The 21,202-nt window shown below is 44.7% G+C and overlaps 4 protein-coding genes across 8 annotated transcripts; 1 reads left to right on the top strand and 3 right to left on the bottom strand.

The window, feature by feature from the left end:
* Positions 1–4,184: 4,184 nt before the first annotated feature.
* LOC108041945 (basic salivary proline-rich protein 1) lies at positions 4,185–8,301 on the bottom strand. 2 transcript variants are annotated; one of them, XM_017120015.2, is made up of 7 exons: positions 8,170–8,301; positions 7,398–7,652; positions 6,510–7,210; positions 5,968–6,059; positions 5,536–5,902; positions 4,740–5,195; positions 4,185–4,677 (listed from the first exon to the last, which is right to left on the bottom strand). In XM_017120015.2, the coding sequence occupies exons 2-7, from the start codon at positions 7,471–7,473 to the stop codon at positions 4,540–4,542; spliced, it is 1,830 nt and encodes a 609-aa protein (XP_016975504.1). In that variant the 5' UTR covers positions 7,474–7,652; positions 8,170–8,301; the 3' UTR covers positions 4,185–4,539. The 2 variants fall into 2 exon arrangements, with proteins under 2 accessions (XP_016975504.1, XP_016975505.1); XM_017120016.2 differs by lacking the exon at positions 7,398–7,652 and having other exon boundaries at positions 8,170–8,300.
* Positions 8,302–8,354: 53 nt separating this feature from the next.
* On the top strand, positions 8,355–9,371 carry LOC108041946 (mediator of RNA polymerase II transcription subunit 8). Its single transcript, XM_017120018.2, has one exon. The coding sequence runs from the start codon at positions 8,464–8,466 to the stop codon at positions 9,220–9,222; it is 759 nt and encodes a 252-aa protein (XP_016975507.1). The 5' UTR covers positions 8,355–8,463; the 3' UTR covers positions 9,223–9,371.
* LOC108041943 (tudor domain-containing protein 7B) lies at positions 9,214–17,551 on the bottom strand. Of its 4 annotated transcripts, XM_017120011.2 has the most exons (8): positions 17,221–17,550; positions 16,273–16,500; positions 11,135–14,116; positions 10,940–11,061; positions 10,219–10,486; positions 10,011–10,162; positions 9,653–9,801; positions 9,214–9,593 (listed from the first exon to the last, which is right to left on the bottom strand). In XM_017120011.2, exons 2-8 carry the CDS (start codon positions 16,480–16,482, stop codon positions 9,367–9,369), a joined length of 4,110 nt encoding a protein of 1,369 aa, XP_016975500.2. In that variant the 5' UTR covers positions 16,483–16,500; positions 17,221–17,550; the 3' UTR covers positions 9,214–9,366. The 4 variants fall into 4 exon arrangements, with proteins under 4 accessions (XP_016975500.2, XP_016975501.2, XP_016975503.2 ...); XM_017120012.2 differs by lacking the exons at positions 16,273–16,500; positions 17,221–17,550 and adding an exon at positions 15,318–15,460; XM_017120014.2 differs by lacking the exons at positions 9,214–9,593; positions 9,653–9,801; positions 10,011–10,162; positions 10,219–10,486 and adding an exon at positions 10,579–10,852 and having other exon boundaries at positions 17,221–17,551.
* Positions 17,552–18,000: 449 nt separating this feature from the next.
* Positions 18,001–19,714, bottom strand: LOC108041936 (pollen-specific leucine-rich repeat extensin-like protein 1). The gene has a single exon (XM_017120002.2). It carries the CDS (start codon positions 19,657–19,659, stop codon positions 18,001–18,003), a length of 1,659 nt encoding a protein of 552 aa, XP_016975491.2. The 5' UTR covers positions 19,660–19,714.
* Positions 19,715–21,202: the final 1,488 nt, after the last annotated feature.

The following is a 21,202-nucleotide window of genomic DNA, read 5'->3' as shown; positions in this document are numbered from 1 at the left end:
AATAAGCGAACAAACAAATGTGGGATGTAAAAGCAAAAGAGACCATAAATGAAATGAAAAAGATTAAAATAAAGCTGCTCATAAAAAGATGCACATAAAATATAAATTTCGACATGAAACAAGATTTTAAATTATATGACATAGAAAAAATGTTGTGTTTCTTCAAAAAGAATAATTTTAATAAAGAATATTTAAGAGTTCAATTTCCTTTACAATACAAAAATTTATAAAATTTAAAGATTATTGTATTTCCAAGAATGAAATTCCTATTAAATTAGGAAATCACTTTCCTGTCTCAAAGCCAATTAATTTTTTTATTAACCACAATATTTCTTTTAGCACCGCTGACAAAACCTTAAAGGTAATTTTTTTCTGTAATTGTGAACACAATTTAAGGTAAATTCCTTAAGGCATTAAAGGTATTAAAGCTGACATTTTATAGAGAGTTATAGACTCCGCGGAAAATTGGATAGATCCGCCATGGAAACCCTTAAGCTCCTTTCCGGATGATTTGGAAGCCTTTCAGCAACTGGCGAGCCAAACGAACGTGATGCCTGAGTTTCGACCTCAGGTATCTGCATGTTTTGTGGGCAAGTGGAATCAGTATCCTGATATCCGATTGCAATAGGTGTGGGGGTGTTGTTTCCGTCTTGCCTCGATTGATTCCGATTCTAATTGTTTTGGTCTAGTGGTAATCGCCTTTTGTCTGTGCAAATTACCTGAGCCGTGGCAAAACTTCAACCCCCAAATGGGCAAATAATTATTCGTGCACACCCAAATCCCCCAAAATTCCCCCGGGGCCAACGAAAGTAGACGGGAAGAAAGAAAAATTAAGCAAATATCACGTCGTTCACATTTGAACTTCAGACAAAATCAAAGACAAGCTGGGTCTTTGGATACAATGGAAACTTGGCCACAAGTTGAATAAACGTTGTGTAACAGAATATTCCCTTCTTTAGAGTTCGAACGATTGTGTGTATTTGAGTGGGACCTGGTTTGATTCAACTTCGCTTTTAATTACAGAAAGGGCTCAATAGCCCGGCAATGGAGTTTAGATAGCCCGGAGAAGGTTCACCAAATTGGTAGTGGATGCTGGTGTTAATAATGAGCTGGCAAAACCAGATCAGAATTGGTTGAACTCACAGGTGTATCTGAACCGTTTAGGTCTGTCTGTTTGTGAAGTAATCCATATTATAAGGTATTTTCTGTCGATCGATGACCTCAAAATACACTTTAATACCCATTGGTGTAAATTAAATAAAATTTATTAAAAACATTAGCTTTTTGTTGGTGTCAACATTTATTTATAAAGCTTAATATATATAATTGTATAAATAATTGTATAATGGAAATATCATTGTCCAATCCAATAATAATTCCAACATTTCGGCGGGGTATTTTCGTAAATGCTTTTTCAAAAGTTTGTTTTATTTAAATATAAATTCAAAAATACATTAGGAAATTTATTATTATAGTTTATAGTTTATTATAGTTTTTTTCCGTGCAGCAACAAAAACAAAAATAGAGTTTGCAACAAACAGGCAAGTTCATTGCTAAATCATCGAGTGCAGGCAACTCGTTTTAACTTCGTTTCAAAAAAAGAAAATGGGGAAATCCCCCAAACGCACACACAGAAAGGGGAAAGTCAGTTTGAGGTTGTGTGTGTGTGTGTGTGTGAGTAAATTGTAGAGTTGGCGCAAACGAGTAAAGAAATCGCTCATGCAAAACTGATTGACTGTAACGAAGAAACTGTAAAAAGAAACACGAAACTTGTTACAGTTGCTGCTGATTTTTAGACCCTGCCACGCCCCCGTGTAACCGCGTTTTCGCTGCCCGCCCCCTTGGCTGTCTGTTATCTGTCGGCGTGTATTTATGTACATACATCCCCTCACATATGCAACGTATTCATTTGCCCCCGCTTCCAGAGATCCTGCTCCTGCATCCTCCGGTTGCTGATTTTTATTGAAACGAAAATATCGTTGGCTGCGCTGCCCTTTCCTTTTATGTTCGTCAGCTTCCCCCCCGCTCCTCCTTTCGGGGCACAACTTTTTTTGTCGGTTGCGCACTTAATTGAAAGGAATTGTTAATTCACAGGACCCCAATCCATTCGCTCGATTTCTCGCCTTTGTGCGTGATTGGTTAGTGCTGTAAGCGGCGGTAACTGTACTTCTGCTTCCCGACCTCCAACTCAATTATTTTTATTTTTCTTGTCGAAAAGTAATGCATGACGCACTCAGAAACTTTGAAAATGTTTTTTATATTATTAATTTAAAACCAAAAAGAAAATTAACTATCATTTGTGACTCTTAAACTTATTTAAAAACATATTTTATTCTTTAAAATGTTGTTTTGGATTTATACCTTTAAAAAAGTCCTTATAAAGGTTTAATCTTTATTTTTCGAGTGCTCACTCAGTGAGAAGAAGTGTACATGTCTGTTGTTACGCGTTTTGTTTGCCAGAAGGCGTCTGTCAGACGTTTGTCAGCCCCCTCCCTCCAGCACTCTTTGTCGTATTTATTCGTGACACTTATTTGTCATTTTTAGCATATATAAACATTGTGTGGATTATAAAAGGATTATAGCCCCAATCCCCCAGCGTAATCCACTCTGGAGCACTCCCCACTACGCCGTAATAATTGCTCACGTTCTCGCGCGCTCTCAACGCCTCACCCCCTGTGGCTTTTAAAACCAATTTGGTAAAACCGTCCGACCACCAACAACCAAGTCAACCAGGTCAAAAAGCTGCTCCAAGATGTGTGTAATTAGACGTGACTTTTCCTCGAGTTCTTGTGAAGGGTTTCGGGGTGGCCAGGAGCCGGGGGCCAAATCGGGCCTTAAAGCCTTCTTAACGCTGTTGTTATTTAGAGCTTAATTGTGCCAGGACACGGAGGCCCGGGGATTAGGGATGGGCGCCAATTATGGAGAAGGGGTGAATGTGAATGTGAACTGCCCTTAAGGTTCAAGATGGATTAAAGTCCGCTTCAATGGCTAATCCATGGGGCCGCCGCCCCTTAGCATTGCCCCACTCAACCGCAATTAGCCGGGCAGAAGCTCGATATCGACACATTAGCATCCCCTGCGTACCCGGCATAATCTGATTATCAGCCACCCCCGAGCTCCCGGCCAAAAAGTGCTAATTTGTGCACGGAAATCACGCCAGGAGCACGGATTTCCCACCTCCGTCCGTGTGGGTGTCACCTTCAGCCGACGGTTTCCCTCTTTGCCTTTGTGCAAATTGAAAATATGCCAAATAATTACACATTTTTATGTGAATTTTTCAATTTATATGCCGTCAAATAAACGCTGCGTGCACATCACAGTATTGACATCCAGTTGGGTGGGAGTTACGACCCCTTTCCTCATTTCCCCACACTTTTCACAATGTCGTTAGGAATGCTTCTGGCAATTTATTTATTACAAAATAGCTGACCTTGAAAGCTCTGCCATGGCTTCGGAAAAACTTCAATAGAGGGAGCCACCAATCATAATGTAAGTAACCTCTATAGGGACTGTTTTGGGACATTTTGGTAGGAATTTCCCTTTAATTCGGTTGTGTGGTGAGTATGGGAATGTTAACATATCTGTACCGCTTACACTCACAGTTCTGGGATTTGCTGTTGGTGTGGGGAGAAATATATTTCAGCCTTGAACAATGCTCATGGTGTCTTAGGTGAATTACTACTATTTTTATTGACTTAGTAACTGACACAATGACTAGCAATCGCAGTAAGAGTTTTATTGTCAGGATTTGCAAAAAGGAGCAGAAACTGTGAATGCATTCTTCTCAAAACTTCAAATTGCAAGTCAGTTTTCACTGTCATTTAAATGCTCAAGCGAATTGTTTCTAACTTAGAACACATCAACTACTTCCAGTGGACAGAATTAAAATTAATCCCTTTCTCGGAGTGTAAAAGGGTGTTATCATTACCTTTCCCAAAAAAAAACAAGTTTCAGAAAGCGTAAATTTTTTCCAAATCAAACATTTTGTTAAGAAGTTGATAAGTAATTAAGGACACAAAATGTTTTGCCTCGCAGAATTAGTTAAACCGGACGCCTCAGAAAATCAAAATTTAGTGCACATAAAAAATAATTTGATAGATAGAGAATCGGCATTTACTTAAAAAGTCGACACTTAGGACCTGTCTGTAATAAATTAAGTCGAACCGCCCAGTAAAATTCAATTGTTTTATACTGACTGTTATTTAATGCGTTTACAAATATCTGGGTGTGTTGTACTACACAACATGCACTCAAAAAAACTTACAAAGTTCAGTGTTAATGAAAACCCTACGCCAAAAGCAGGATGTCAGAAACCAAGATCCAACCACCTCCGGGTGCTTGGCTGGTTATTGTAATTAGTTATGTAAGCTGACAAATGCAGTTTTATACATTTTAAATGTACAAAAGGGGATGATGGGATGCGGAAATGATTAGGATACAACATAAATGAGGGAAAAATAAGATCAATTAAATGAACTGAATTATGTGGGGAGCATGGGCAATAGGAGAATTAATGAAATGATTGAGACGCGGGGGCTCTCAGTTTAAGCGCTGAGTGACCGGCAGCTTCTTGCGTCGTCTGCGCAATTGCTGACTGCGATCCCAGTACTCATAGTAGCGTTCCTGTTTCAACCACTCCTGATATTTATACCACCACTCTTCCCACTTGATATAGTCCTGCAACAAAGATATATACCAATTAGTATCTGCTTTAGACTGCAGGTAAAGTCAAACGCTACCTTAAGATCCAGATCTCTTAAGTAACCACGACTCTTGTAGTACTCGTAACGGACGCGCACATCGTCCCACGACAGCATTCCCGACGGTGCTGTGGTGGCCAACTCCTCCGGAAAATGCCCGGCCGGTGCCGGCGAATACGAATAGCGACGCGGCGGCGACTCCAGACCCTCTTCAATCATCACTTTGAGGGCCCCACCCGCGGAGTCTTTGGTGATGCGCATATTCTCCATGTTGCTCCGATCGATGCTCCACTGCGCCATTTTGCCGAACCGCTCCGAGAGCGTCAGCCGCGTCGTAGCCGAGAATGTGGGCAGCGTGCCGACCTCGTCGCTGTCCGAGCCGTTCGAATCGTCCGAATCCGAGGAGGAGTTCGCCGCGTTAGCTCCGGTGCCACTGGCCGTCCCGCTCGGATGCTTTTTGCGTTTCTCACCTTCAATTTTGATGCGTGGCCTTATCTGATGGAAAAGAGATTATAAATATTAGATCAGAAATTCGATTTTAAATGATTATAAAATACTTTGGGGGTGTGAAGCAGATAACATTTAACATTTTAAATAAACTTAAAACGTTTTTGTATTCAAGTTTTATAATTTTTTGAATCAATAATTTTAAATGATATGCCTTTGGAAGTAGAGACTCAAAATTTTGATTCATATTTCCAAGAATTTAAATTAAACAAAAACAACAGATTGTATTTATTTCCAAGTTTAAAACGATAATAATTTATCTCATAAAATATTTGATATATTTTTGTCTTGTTCTATTGGAAGCTATGGGATGTCTTCGCGTACTCACCTCCTTCTCCTTCTTTTTCTTTTTGGCCTGTGCCGCAGGAGCTCCAGTTGGCGCTGTTGCCGGCTCTGGTGGCTCTGGCGGACGGTGCTTCAGACGCGGATCTTCCGGCGGCGGAGAGTGACGCGACGACCGCGCGATCTTCATGTGGGCATCCGACGAAGAGCCGCGATCGTGGCTGATGTGACGCATCTTCGCCTGGCGGTACTTCTCTATGGCGGATACCGACGCGCCTCCACCTCCGCGCACGGGTGGTGGAGTGCTGGGGCGACCATGGATACGGCCATGTGACTCCGACGGAGGGGGCGGCGGCGCCCCCGAACGATAATGGCCACGTGGCTTGGGTGGCGGGGAACGCGGACCGCGGGATCTGCGATAGTGGATAAAAAATGGTTAAAGCAAATGGAGACAAGGCAAGGCACACTATTGGCTTACCGAGATCTATGACGATGACTGGGCGAGCAAAGGGAGCAGGAATCATCGGAGCTGCTACTCATCGAGCTGTTTGAACGCGAACGCATCGAGTGCTGCAAGAAGATTACAAATTAATGTATATTTCTGAGAAACCATTATATTTGTATTTTCTTTTGAAGTTTAAAAAAAAAATTTTAAATCTTGAAAGTTTATTCAAAAATGAAATATCAAATTCATATCTGACTGAGTCTTACATTTTTCGTAACGTTTCAACTTTAAATTTTAAAGCTTTCTTTAAGCTTACCATAAAAACAAGAAATCGAACCTAATTGCATGTTAAATAAAAGTTAATTTATAAAAATTTGTGATCAAATTTGATAAGGAAAGGTAATCAACCTGTGTTCCTTATTCCTAATTTGATATTTTATATCCCTACAAATTTTTATTTCGTTATTTATAAAATCTATTCCTTTCTTATAGTATTTACTATCTCATATAATTTGTTTGGGGCACCCCTAACAAAAGTTTAACCTTAGAGTCCCCCTTGTTGGTCGACTACTTACCCTCGGCGGTGGAGATGGCGGGCGCTTGGAACGCGGCAGGATGTGGGCGACGGCGCCCCGTTTCTCCATTCCCGACGACGAGGGCGGCGGAAGCGGAGGCGACCGTCGTCGCCCCAACGGAGATCGCGACGCGTTGGGCTTGCGTCGCAGCGACGAGGAGGACGAGCCACCACTGGGTTCCGGCGGGGACCGGGGCCGTCCGCCGTGGCCATTTCCGGGGCGACGCATGAGGGCGTCGTGGTTGCTGTTGGGCGAACGCGGCATGGGCGGCGAACGCGGACCGCCGCGGCGGTCCATGCCACCGTGCATGGCCATCGGCGGCGACCGGCGACGCGGGGGCGGCGAAAGCGGCGGCGACTTGCGCAGACGCGACCGACTGCGCGAATGGGGCGAACGGGAGCGGCCGTACCGCTGTGGCGGGGGCGGACCGGGCGGCGGTCCGCCGGTGGGCGGATATCGGCCGTAGGGCGGTGCTCCCCCCTCACGACCTTCGCGGGCGTCGCGACCTTCGCGCTCGCTCTCACCAGAGCTGCTCTCGCCCTGAATGTACATCTTCTTGTAGCCAGTGTGGCGCCATCGATTCGGGTCCTTCTCCTCGGCCTCGATCAGCTTCTTGTCCCAGTAGTCGTTGGTCGTGTTGGCGCGCGCCTTCTTCATCACGTTGTCGATCTCGCGTCGCTTGCCGGCGGGTAATGATGGATCTGCAAGGTTGAGAGGTAAAAGGTCAGCTTCGGTGGGCAGTGTTGGTTGGTGGTGGGCGGTGGGTGATCGTTCCGGGAAGCACTTTTAGGGGCCTGATTAGGGCCCTCAGACATCGCTAATCCCGGCGAGGCAGGGTTTATCCCACATCTAGTTGCTGCTGGTTGGTAGAATTCAGTTTTCAGGTACCTGTTATGCGGGCAGCTGTCGGCTGCCTGTCCATGTGCAGTTTGGGATTCAGTTCGGCGCGCCTGCGCGACGCCATCGCGGTATTTCGGTCTCTCGCTCTGGCAAATATATAGTATATCGCGCACGTATCGTATGTATTTTATTGCCCAAGCGATATTGTTTTTACAATCCCCAATCGGTTAGGGTTTGGGTTTGGGCTTAGGTTTTGGCGAACGCGACAACACACTTTACCATTTCAAAAACATACACAACAAGCTGCAAATATATTACAATTGAATGTAGAAAACATTTAAGAGAGCATTAGAAATGGCTAACTGAAAACAACAACATCAACAATATTGAGGGAGCGAAGAGAGAGGGGAAGAGAGCAGCAGAGAGAGTTGGAGAGCCAGAGAGAGAGTTCGGAGCGCGGGCAGCGAGAGAGAGCGGAGCGCAGAGAGCTGAAAACGTAGAGAGAGTGAAACGCGGACACGTCCCGGCTGCCATTTAACCCATATCGCGGCGTAGTCCGTACCCAAATCGGGCGTTTTGGCCGATTTGCAACCGGCATGCGCGTTCTTTTCACATATGCATTTTTCATTTTTTTTTATTGGTTCACGCACATACACAGACACACTCAGGCACCAGTTCCAATATATTTGCCTTGTCAGCAAGAGCGAGACAGGGCGAGTGCGAGACAGAGGGAGACTCCCGACGACAGCAATAAAATTCCGATTTTAAGCCTGGCGATTATGTAAACGATGTAAAACAGGCACTAGACTAATTAGCTTACATTTGTCAACGTTTGCGTGCACGCTTTTCGATATTTCGTGTGGTTTTAGAGTAGAAAATGTTAAACACGGCGTTGCGTTCAGTTTTTCTCGACGGCCATGTTGGTCAGCAGTGTGACCGCATCGATAACGCTAAAAAATACCATCAGGCCCAAATAAATATAAATACATTAGAAAATACATTAAAGTCGCCCTAACGCGTCACAAACGCACAAAAGCCAAAACCATATAAAACATCGAAATTTTGATGTGGAAGTAATTAACATCATTCTATATCTAAGTAAAAGCTAGCCAAAATGCAGCGCGACGAGAAGCTCTTCGAGATGACGCTGGACACAGTCCTTCAGCGTCTAAGCGACCTAAAGATGGCCGTGCTCTCTATGATCCAGAAGCTGGAGCTGGAGTACGAAACCATTAACTGGCCGACGTTCCTGGACAACTTCGCCATAATCTCGAGTCACCTGACCGGTCTGACCAAGATCCTGGCCAAGGAGCAGTGTCCCCCGCTAAGGAATCGTACCGTCCTACCCCTGCTGGTCTCCATGGACCGAGACGAGACCCTTATAAACATCACAGAGGGCCGAGTGCCGGTCTTCTCGCACGACATTGTTCCCGACTATCTGAGGACCCGACCGGATCCCATTACGGAGCAAAAGATGCTGCAGAACGAACAGAAGGCGGCCAACCTGACCAACGATGCAGCCATGAAGCAAGTCACCCAGTACAACAAGGTCGTCTCCCACGTTCTGGACATGGTCAGCAAGGCGCGCGAGGAGTGGGAGATCGAGAGCTCCTCGCGAACCGGCATTCAGCAGACGAGCAGCATGGCCGACACCCAGCTCCTCGTGGCCGCCGTGGGCATGGGCAAGGGCCTCAAGCTGACCAACTACGGACCCGGTCCGGGTATGATGGTACCGCCCTCGATCCGGGCCCCCTCGCCCATGGGCGGACCCGCCATGAGTCCCGGCAACGTGCAGCAGCAGCTGGGAAAGGCACCTTCGGCTGTGAAGACCAACATCAAGTCGGCCAACCAAGTGCATCCGTTCTCTCGATAGCAAAATCCATGGTTTATTGGCTATAATCGCTTCCTTTTGGCGGAATGTGTCGTCGTAATAAGTTACATGTCCCTAATCCTAAGACTATGATTAAGCAAACATAAACATAAACAATGTCAAGTGGTTTGTCTATTGACTCCCGACTCAGACTTCCTTCGTTTCCGGCTGTGCGTGCTTCTCGCTGATGAGAATCTCGTGCAGCTTAATATCCTTCGGCGTGGAGGTGTCCACCAGTTCCAAGCAGAGTGCCCGCGTTTCGTCCTTCTGTTTGTGTAGGCCCCGCACAATCCCGATGAACTTCTGACCCAGCGTCAGCTCGCGGAATCGGACACAGTTATCCTTGCTCCAGACCACGTCTGCTAGTTGAATGCCTGCACGGGAAATTTGGAATGTTAGTGAACTAAAGGCATTGCATTGATTTTCAACCTACCATATAATTGGGCTGGCAGTGCCATTTTGGGCAGCTTCCTTAAATCCGGCTGCAGTGTTTTTAGTTGATCACATGCAACCACTCCGTCGTCGCCCACATCCACGAAGCGAACGTGTATAATCTCATCGTAAATCTTGCGAATATTTACGCTGCAAGATAATCAAAATACGAAAAATCTTAGAAAACTGAACTTAAATTATCAAATAAGTTAAACCGGCTGGAATCAAAAGGCTTTAACCTACAGCTGGCATACACAGAAATACAAATTTATATGATCGTTTTCATTTCGGCTGTGAATGGTTTTTGAATACAAGAGATTTGCCTCTTATTTTTAATCATTATCTGAACAACAACTAACCGATGATAGACGCCATCGCTGTCGGGGGCTGCATAGGCTTCTCCGATGGCCAGTTGGGATGGCTGGACTCCCTTGGCTGAGGGTCCTTTGCAGTGCTCCTGCAGGTTCTTCATCAAAGTCTGCAGCTGGTTGTAGAACTTATAGGGTTGAACCTGCAACAAATATCGATATTACCTTCAAGGTATTTATTTCATATATCTGGACCTACTGCAAAGTGACCGGGATTGACCGAGAGGACAACGCGCACCTCGAAGTAGGCGCCCACTGCTGGAATGGCCTCATAGTCCTTGAGCAGGAACGACGAGAAGGTGGTAGTTCCTAATCTTGTGGATGCCTCCTTTTGTGGTGTGACCGGCGGAGTGACAAGGTCGCTGCTGCTGCTCTGGCTGGAGACCACAGAGCTGAAGCTACTGCGTCTGGGAAGCTGGACTTTGGAACTCAGGGGCAGGTCATCGCACTTCTCCGGACGTATGGAGCTGTGCGGGTGGGGAATCGAAGGTGGGGCGGGGAAAAGCCGGATCGGAAATGGCCGGGATAATTGGTTTGGAGGTTTAAAAAATTTGCTTGCTTTTGGACTTACTGGGTAGTAATGTGGCAACTTATGAGTATATTTTTCAGATTATATACAGAGATGTGAATGACTTAGTGTTAGCTTACAGTAGGTTTATTTACGGGGTTTTTTCGTTAGCGTTGATCGAATTTGTATTAGCGATAGCCTATCAAGTCAGTTCCAGTTTATCGAAAGCACTAATAGAAACAGCATTAACCAAAGGATTGATTATAATAGTTATGTATGAACTTATAGGGCACCGGTCACGATTCAGATGTCGTTGGGTAAGGAGCTTGATGGTGATGTGAATAGATGACATTGACCATAATGATATAGAATGAATACACAATGCACAGAAGCATCTAATAAGAACACTTACCTTGCCATCTCAAACTCCATGCGAAGACCGATGTTCACGCACATGTACATAGACTCCGGATCCTGACCGCGAATAAACACGTTGACCAATGGCTTTGCGCCATCCTTGGCCACAACCTTGACCTGCAAGAGAAGGTAATATTTTAAAGGTGAGACAGAGAAACATTAGAAATATAAGAAAACATGGAAAACCTACCAAGGCCTCGCTGCGTGAAGGCATCAGTCCGCGAAGACGTCCCAGCATCTGACCCGCGATCTCGGGAACGTCATGCAGGCGAACGGGCAGTGCTTGTGGTGGGAACGTGGCCAGCGCTCTGTTGTTGGCCTCCAGTCGGTAAATGTTGGAGATGTGCGTCTTGCGCTGCCGCCCGTCGTCCACGTAGTATACGTCGAAGGTTTCCTCCTCCGGATTCTGTGGTCTGGTCACCAGTCGCCCGCGGAACCACTGCTTTACGCCTTCGACAGACTCATCACACACGAAGACATGGCGATCGTGGAGAAGGTCAGAATAGTTCACTCGGTCCTGTTCGCCCAGATCAGCCACTGTTTGGGCAATGCTGCGCTCCACAAACTTCAGGTCATCGTTGCGGAGCAGCACCATCAGATCGCCATCCTCGTTGATGTCGGACACAAGAACCGGAGTGGTCTTTCCAATCTTCTTCTCGTCACTAAGCGTTGGTGCTGGTGTACACTTGGTGATCCTGCCGGCAACCAGATCGTTCAAATGGATGTCCTCGGCCGTGGAGGTGTCGTACAATGTGGCCACCAAGCATGCCCGTCGCTTGCCCTTCTCCACCACTCCCTGGGCGGCTCCGCCCAGTTCGAGGAACTGCTTTTCGGTGGTGAGAACATGGGCCACAACCGACTGGCCATCCAGCTCCTTTCTTAACACCGGCTGGGCGTGCGGATGATCCTCGAACTTGTCCAACGCGTACATACTCAGGCACACGGCCTGGGGCGGTAGTACCAGGAATTGCGGCGGGCAGTGGAACAGATCCTCGAACTCGAACAGAGCCACATCGCCAAAGTCCACAAAGTGACAACGACACGATCGCTGCTCCTCATCTACAGAGATCACCCGGACACGGTTCCAGCCATCGGGGATCTCAACCAGATAAATTTCCTCTACGTAAGGTTTGGAAACCTTCTGCCGGAATAGTGGTACCGCCATTTGTCGACCCATGTGCTTCGTCAGCTCCTCAAAGCTGGCTATGTGATCGATCAGCCGAGCCCACACCCGCTTGGTGGAGTCGCAGTGGCTGATAAACATGTTCCAGTCGTGCGATCCACTCTCATTTAATTGCCAGGGCAACATCAGTTGCGGTAATACGCTGCTTGTGCTAATGCGATTCGGTTCCGGAGATCCAGGATCGTTGGCAAACAGTATGATCCTCGGATCAATGCCGTGCTCTACGCGAATTTTGCTCGACTCGATGATCAGATCGTACCAATGGCTGGGCAGGTGTTGCCGGAAGGTGCTGCCATACCAGTCTTCCAACTTATGGCCCAATATGCCATGCGGATACTTCAACAGTTCCTTGTACAATCCGTCTATGAACTCCTCATTGCCAAGTGTGCAAACGGATAGCTTTTGGTGCGACTCGGCGTGCTGGATGCGCTGAATGGCGATCTGGGCTGTGCACTGGTAGGCCGTCTCCTCATCAGTGAACTCCTTCGGATAGCTGCTGTACACAGTGCCATCGATCCGCACTGAACAGTGCAGGTGCGGCGGCTTGTTAAATATGTTATATGTTGGTTTCTCGAACCCATTTGCCTCGCAGTATATGTTCAGCGAGGAGACTGCATCAAAGGAAGCATCACTTTTGATGGCCACCTTTGGTTTCGGCGTGGAATTGGAATTTCCTGCTTTGGTCTGGCTGCCATGTACTCTTAGCACATCATCCTTGGGCGTGGTTTTGGCAGCGGATTTTGTTTGCGCGTTCTCGGGCGAAGCGGGCGGAGTGATGGGCGTTCCCGCTGGCGTAGGAGCATCCGATGGCGGCTTCACTTTTAGTCTATGATTAACTGAGCTGCCCGTGGAGCGCACCATTCCGGGGTGGGTCACTCGCGGATGGAAGGACCGATTGTAGCTAGATTCAGGGGTTTTGAAAACGCTACTTGGAACTTGTTGGCGCTGCGGAGCACTATTGCCCAGGATAGCACGTAGTGGCGGTTTGCCTCCATTGAATTTTCCCTGTCCGTTGGAACTGACATGGTTCTGACCGTGACCATTCATGGCGGGTGCCTTGTCGTTTGCAATCGTTACTAGGATGTTCTCGTGCTCCAACTTTGCAGCTCGCATGGCCACCGGCTGTTCGTACCTTTCTTCTTTATCTTTGCGCTCCTTGGACTCCTGTTCCTTGTGCTCCTGTTCCTTGCTCTTAAATTCCTTTCGTTCTTCCTCCTCTTTTTGTCTCTGGTAATCCCTCCTCAGTTTTTCAAAATCATCCGTTCGCTTTTTGAGTTCGTGCTCCTGCTGCTTCTTAAACACAAGCAGCTGTTCTTCAAGCCGCACCTGGAATTCTTCTTCAAACCTGGTCTGCTCCTTTTTGAGTCTGGCCTGCAGTTCCGTATCGAGCTTGGTCTGCAGTTCTGTGTTAAGCTTGGCCTGCAGTTCCCTGTTGAGCTTAGCTTTCAGTTCTTGTTCAATGGAGACCTTTAGATCTTGGTCTCGCTTGGCCCTTGCCTTCAGCTCTTGTTCTCTTAGATCTTTCTCTCGCTTGGCCTTCGCCTTAAGCTCTTGTTCCTTTAGATCTTGCTCTAGCTTTTCCTTCGCCCTCAGTTGTTGTTCCTTTAGATCTCGATCCCGCTTCTCCTGTTCCTTAATCCGGCGCTGCTGCTCTTCTTGCTGCTGCTTATCACAGTACCGTCTGTTATCCCAACGATCCTGCACTTGCGGCGGAGGATGGAACTGCTGAGGAGCTGGTTGCCGGTACACCTGTGGTGCTTGATGCCAATACTGCTGCTGTTGATAATAGCGCTGCTGCTGCTGGTGAGCCTGATATTGCTGGTAGTTGTTGTTGTTGTAGGAGTGGTAGCCGTGGGCGGCCTTTTGACAGCTTGCTCTTTGGGCAGCTGGCGTTAGTTTCGTTATTGATCTAGACTTGCTAGTCTTCTGCTGGCGCACCATAGACGCGATGTGCTCTGTTTTGGCGTTATATTTAGCGGTGATGAAGATCTGTTATGGAAAAGATGTGGAAATTCGTTAGTTTTGAGGACAATGAAAAGTTGTATAGTTTGATTTCAAACGGATAATCTTGTATGATATTCTTTTTCCTAAATTTCTGATACAAGAGCTTAAGTAGAGAGTTCTAGAGGGTATTGCTGCTCAATATTTTATGTGGTTTTGCAAGAGAAGAATCCTATTCGGTATAATCTTCCCACATTTTATGAGGAATTTATATGGTTTTGGTAAAAGCTAAGTTTTTCGCAATTTTTTAGTTTCAAGTTTAAAGTTTCTAAAACTTAAAAAAAAGATATTAAAGGTTTATAAACCTAATCTAGTACATATCTATTTTCGTTTTGCTTAGTTTGAATGTGAGTGCACAATGAAATGTTCAAAAGGGAGCCCCATATTGTATACATTTGCATCAACTTCTGGGAAAGGAAAGTGGCTCCGCTTGGACAGCTCTCTAGTTTGGGTAATCCAATATGCCCCATAAAACTGCAGAGCCAGCTACTTAGCAGCCAAGCCCGTTGCTGCGGAATTGTTTGGAAATCGGAGTCGTTTGAAGTTGAAATACAGTATATGATTCACATTGAACTGAGTTGTTTTACTGGTGCAATCTTTTTTATAGGGTCGCAGCTCCAAGTGGCGAACAGTGGCGTCTGGATATGGGCAGGGCTTTGAAACCCAAGACGTGATAATGGTGTAGAGCGAGAGCTCGGAAATGCTGATACACAGAATACATAATTGTAGCTAAGCGTAAATAAATGAATATCATCATTTCGCTTCGTGCTGCATCTGTGGGCTGTAAAATTATTGATTTGGCAACAATGCACTTGGGTTGGCCGGAAGAACCCGCCCAAAGCGCCCACTTTCGTCTACAGGTGAGAATACAGACTGCTAAACTATAATAATGCAAAAAGTTCAAGTGTAATGCCCAGATGGACTGACATTTAGAGAGAAAAACAGACGATGGCCAACGTTTGTTCACTTTCACCATGCAATCACGCACACACAGGCAAGTTTAAATTGCTGGCCGTTTCGATTTTCGCGTTATATGTACACTTTTGTTTTTGGCTGCATTTATTAAAGCAAAGCGCTTAATCAGCACGAATCGCAAGCAGAGAAAAACACAGCTCAAGAGAAGGCATTTTAATAAATGCATGTACCAAGCGAAAAAACGAAACTAGACTAAGTAAGATCCATTGTTTACACTTTTCACGGTGGAGATGAAAATAAGAAGGCGCCGTTGACACGTTGCCCCTTTGGCGGAGAGAGCGGGCGGAGCGGTCAGAGTGGTCGGAGCGGAGCGGGAAAGAGGCGGCGCAGCAGCAGCGGCTCACCGCACGCGTTCAGCCAGAGAATCGAACTGAAAGCGGCCGCCACCGCTCGCCAAAAGCTCGTCCGTTAGCGGTGATAACAACTTGGCCGTTTTCCAGACAAATGCAAAGATTAATTGATTAAGATAATCATGGTAGGGCATTTAATTTAATTTTTATCGTTTCAGACATTGAGAAAGATTTTATAAGAGCACGGAAGGACCAGCGTTTATTGATTAGGAAGGTATTGATCTTCTAGACAAATCTGAACGATAGTATAAATCATATTTTTTAAATTTTGTTTATTAATTTTAAAGAAACAAATTAAAATGTATTATTTTTAATACAAACTTTAATTAAAGATACAAAACAGAGCCGCAGTAGACTGGTTTTCGACGATGAAATATGGTATAAATTAACTCAAAGCTGAAAATTACATTTTAGCGGAGAAGGCAACAACAAGTTTGAAATTGTGCGATACTACACATTTTTAGTAGTAAAATGAGGCTTTTTTGCGGTTCCAGAGCATAATTACTCAAATTAAGTTTAGGAATTTAATGTCTGTATATTAAATACAAACGTACTTTAAGTTAAATATTTAGCTTTTTTATTTTTAGCTGCCAGCACTAACAGAGAGATACTCTAAAGTTGCGCACAAGAGAGAGAGAGCAAGCTCGGCTGGGAGAGCGCGCAAAGTGGGCGAAAGAAAGCGACCAAAGTGGGTGGAAGAGAGCCGCTCTCTCTGCCGCGACATGCAGTAATTCGCCATAATCTTGGCAACAATTATAAGTAACTGTGAAAAGCGAAAGGCGTAACAATTCAATTGATTGGGCCATGACATTTACATACCTCATTGCCATAGTTCTGAAAGTTGAACTCATGTGTATCCTGGAGCATTTGCTGGAGGCTCATATACCCCAATTTCCGAAAGGGGATCTGCTCGCCCTCAATGGCCGCGTAATCCCTCACGACGGACCGCAATTCGACCGGCGGTTTTGCGGAAGTGATCAGAGCCCTGACCACCTTGCCCACGTGTTTCAGGATCTCCTCCTTTTCCATTGCAATTTGACCCAAAATCTGAAAATAAACAATCGAAAAATAGTCTATTAACCCATTGGGCATGATTAAATTGGTATGGAATGCGTGGCCCCAACGCCACCCCAAACAGTAACAATCAAGCATGCACGGAACAAAATAAACAGGTGACTGGCTAAGAAAATAATGTAAATAGAATTAGTAATAGATAAGGAGTTATCATCACTTTTATATTAACAACTTGAGACATTTTCATAAATTAAACTCAAAAATTCTTTTATTCAAATAGTATTTTTTTTTAAATGCAAGAGCTTTAGTACTTACCAGTAAAACTTATACCAAGATAAATTCTACATTTGATCACTTAAGATGGCTTTATAACTATTTATGATTTTTAGCTATATAAATATCGATGTTACATTTTATTCAAAATTTCTTTCCGTGTGCAGAATTGGCAAATGCAAAAACAGGCGCACACAGATAAAGCAAATAAGGAAAATGATAGACGGATTGAAGAGAGACAGAGATAGAGAACAGCGGCGGCGCAGCAGCAGAAATGACAAAACAAATTGACGACGCGTCAAATTTTAGATTTCCCCCTTTTTTTAATACCGAAATCGATCTCTGAGAAATTCGAGAACTTCCATAAACCATTTTCCTCTCTTTCCGTTGCTGCGCAGATGGACATAGTGCCGTTACTTGCACCTATATGTAGTTTTAAAACGTATGCATAATTTTTTATTTACGATTGCTTAGACTTACCAAAATAAGAAGTAAATTTAGTAAAATCTCAGCTAGATATGCACTGCAATCTGCATAAACGAGACTTTTTTACCATAAAAAAGAAAATTCAGAATGGCGCTGAACGCGCCGATTTAATTCCTTTTTGTCCTCCTTCGCTTTGTCTCCGTTCGTTTTTTTTTTTACTTTTTCTTCACTTTATAATTAATGAACAAATTTGAAGCTAGAACAGAACTCGAGTGTTCAATAATTCGACAAGTTTTTGTCACACAACTAAAATAAAAGTTCCCAGCTGAAAAAGCGAATAATTTTATTGACGTTTCTGAATTTTCGGCGCCCTGACATATAGAGATGGACAGACATCGATGACAACATCGATTGAATCGATTTTTAAAATCTTCGGTAATATCGATATTCCAAAAATAATTGAGGAAAATATGATATTTTAGGTGACTGCGAATTAAAAGAATTGTTGTTTTTCGTTGACTCTTTAAGTCGGAAACATTATTTGTTAAAGTTGTCTAACGATCCGCAGTTGTTTCCGAACTTATGATCCTAAGCAGGATCAAAAATGTGAATAGGCTAGAATGGTTTTTAAACATCGATAACACTTTTGTGTTTCTCCACCTCAACTGTGATGTGACCATGTTTTAATGCCACAAATAGCTGGAAAATACCAAAAGCTGTCTGAGAACTTTGACTTGGTATTTTAAAAATAGGCGGCAAAATCAAATTTTTTTTGAAAAATATATATTTGTGTTGATACAATATTTCAACAGTAATAAACTTCATACGAGTGACTTAATAGAAGACGCCAGCAATGCCGGGGGGATAGCTATTAGGGGTTGGCTGGTTTTTCTGGGCATAAAATTTGTGTTTTTTCCTTTTTCTCTTCCTCTTTTGGATTTCTTTGCTTGGCTGCAGTTCGTCATCCAATGAGCTCTCCACTCGAATGGTTTTTACTTCGGCCTGGGACATAAGGGGTGGATTCCAGGGGACTTCAGGGTCAAGGACATCCTTCCTGGGCACGGGTTTAACAACCACACTAAGTGCCTGGAGATTAATGCGTCTGTCTTCGGCGGGGGCTTTAGGCTCCAAAGGTTCCTCGGGATCGAAGGGATCCGAGGGGTCAATGGACTCTATTGGCCTTCGAGGCTCCTGCAAGGGCTCCAGTCGAGCGGCTGCCTCCGGAGCAGCTTCAAATCTCTTCGGCTTGATGGGCCTCCTTTGCCTCAACTGGTGCTGGTGCTCCTCCCACACCCGATCTCCCAGCTTCAGCTCTTCCTCCTTGGCCAAGGCCAAATCGTAGAGACTTTCGCTTTGACTTGCCGGTCGTATTCCGAAGGAGAAGACCCGAGTATTGGGCTTAAGGTGTTTCGGTTTCTCCAGTCGCTCAGGCGTCTTTTTCAACGATGGTCTCTCTTTAACACTGGACTCGGACTCCAGGTCAAGGTCCTGCCACGGACAGTCGTCTGCCGACTGACCCAGCAGCTCCATCTCCAGGTAGTTGAGGTTCTTCAGCACCGAAAGAGCATGCTGCTTGGTGGCCAAAATAATTTCCAACATCATCTTGGCAGCCTCCGGCTTTATCGGTTTTGGTTTCTTTGGGTTATTTGGGTTGCTTGGCTTGACCCTTTCCTGGCAGGGTTTTGGATTGGGAGGAGGCAAATCCATGGGCTTGGCACTACGATCTTCGGGTGTGGGATCCGGCAGGCAGAAAGTGGTAGGACCACGGGGTGTGGTGCTAGTGGTCGGCCGACGAGTTGACGTGATTTTTGTGGTGGAAGTCGGACGACTCTTTCTGGCCGGACAAGTCTGGGACTTCAGCGGCACATTGGGTTGGTCCACCTTGGAGCTGATGACTTCGGCCAGAAGATTGGCCGTGGCGACAGCCGGCTTTCCCCTTCGCTCCTTTTCCCTGTAATAACCCAACATTCTTTTGATCTCTTGGTTGACTTCCTTTGAATGCTTTAGGGGATCCTCGTTGAAATGCATCCGGGCCAGGGACTGGAAGGGATCTTCGCGCTCCTGACTGAGTCCGTCAAACATCCCAGGGTCATTTGAATCGGTGGGAATTCGGGAGAAGTCGTCTCTGAGCAGATGGGCGGCATTACTTTTGGAGTCTACTAGGAAGTTTTCACTCTTGTCCCTTCCAGAAGATAATATTTTGCTCTTAGCCCCTATCTGCTTCTGCTCCATGTCGTCCAGCCGTTGGAAGAGTATTTCCGGATCGTTGTGAGATCGCGGCTCCAACGGAGTCAGGTCCCGCCAGTCTTTTTGGTCCCTTCTTTCGCTGCTGAAGTGTCGGCTAACCCACGGATCATCCATATCCGGGGACCGATAAACTGCGTGGCTCCCGGATCGTCCGGTCGCGTGTCCAACGCTCGTCAGGATTGCCATTGCCATTAGTAGAAGTGCTACTGCGCTGTGGCTCCAAATCCGCATTGACATTGTTTTCATCAGCACAACATCTTGCTGGAATTATCGCCCAGTTCATGTTTATAAAATTCGTTGTTTTTTTCCAGTCAAATCATTGACACATTATGCCGAATAGTTGGTTTTCTATTATTTGTTTAAAACAAAATCAATATTAAATAGTTCTTAAATGTAACTTCTGGCCATGTTTAACGCTTCGTATTTCTAAAACATTTTGAACTCGAAATTATTAAATTACCATCAGATCTGGCAAATATACTGTATTTGTATTTATCTAGACTTGTATTGATAAATGGAGGTACTTACATATATTCGCACAATAACTCACACACAATATAAAAAAAACCTTGCTTAAAAATTTCCGACTCTTATTATTGTAGGCATTTAGGATTCTCTAGTTACAGAATTGCCTACTTAATTCCATGGAAAATCCATACTGAATTCCTTACTCACTAAATAATTTAAAAAAATAGATTACCTTTCCTACAAAATGTCTTATTAAATTTAAAAAAGTATGAAACAATAAATTTGTTTTGAAACCACAACCGAATCCAGCCATTGCTTTGAATAATGTATTTGATTCTTGATGCATAGTCTAAAATCATTTAGAGATTATTTTCTTAAAAATAGGTTAAGTATTTATCGAAGGACAACTTGGTTTTTTCCATAAACAAAGAGTCAGTCAGGACAAAACATGACAAACTTCTAAGGACACAGCAATTGCCACGTCGCCTTAAAAGAAACAAAGCATAACGGAAAAGAGGTATTGGAAGGTTATTGGAAATCGGTCTGGAAATTGGAATAGCGTTGCTGATTCAGTTCCTTAGGCACAGTCGAGTTTTTCACGTTCAACTGTGCAGCACATCCTTGCAAAATAAGGACAAATTAAAAGGATATATAAGAGAGGAAATACTGAAATTTTCAGTATTCTAAGAGTTCTCGAAACTCCATCCAAATTCAGTGCTACAACAAGATTTCGCGAGTTTTGTACTCTTACTTAAATGACACTCAAACGCAAAAGGCATAAAAACTAAACGTTAATCGGGAGCCACATAATACGTTTTAGCTAAATATCAACCGGAATAGTGCCGTTTCGAAAGCTAGTGCGATATGACTGTCCTCAATATGCACACCAAAATGATAATATTGATTTTATTTTTCTACAACGGTTCCTACAACTGGAGTAAAAAGCTGTAAGAGGTGTTAAAGACCCCTGTACCAATCTCATTTACTTCCTGCGGCAGGCGGCGTTTGATTTTGTGTGTGCCGTCCTGCGAGTTAAAATAAATAAGGTAATGAGCCCATTGGTTCCCAACTCCCTTTATCGATTTTGCCATTCGGCCTTTCACTTGGCCGTGTTCCCCACTGCAGTTCAGGCCCCTGCCCACCACCAAAGTGCCTGCGGTAACCAACACCAACGGCAGACAACAAAGAAATGGTCAATAAAAGTGCGCAAGAGCAGGGCATCCCCGTCCACAGTGGTGGATCGGAAAATGGGACTAGCCAGGACGATTTGAACAAATGGAGTCGGAAAATAATAACGTTATAGTCTAAATACTGCTTCGGT

Source organism: Drosophila rhopaloa, unplaced genomic scaffold (assembly GCF_018152115.1).
Source record: "Drosophila rhopaloa isolate 14029-0021.01 unplaced genomic scaffold, ASM1815211v1 contig_115, whole genome shotgun sequence".
NCBI lineage: Eukaryota > Metazoa > Arthropoda > Insecta > Diptera > Drosophilidae > Drosophila > Drosophila rhopaloa.
This window is presented reverse-complemented; position numbering and strand designations above follow the sequence as displayed.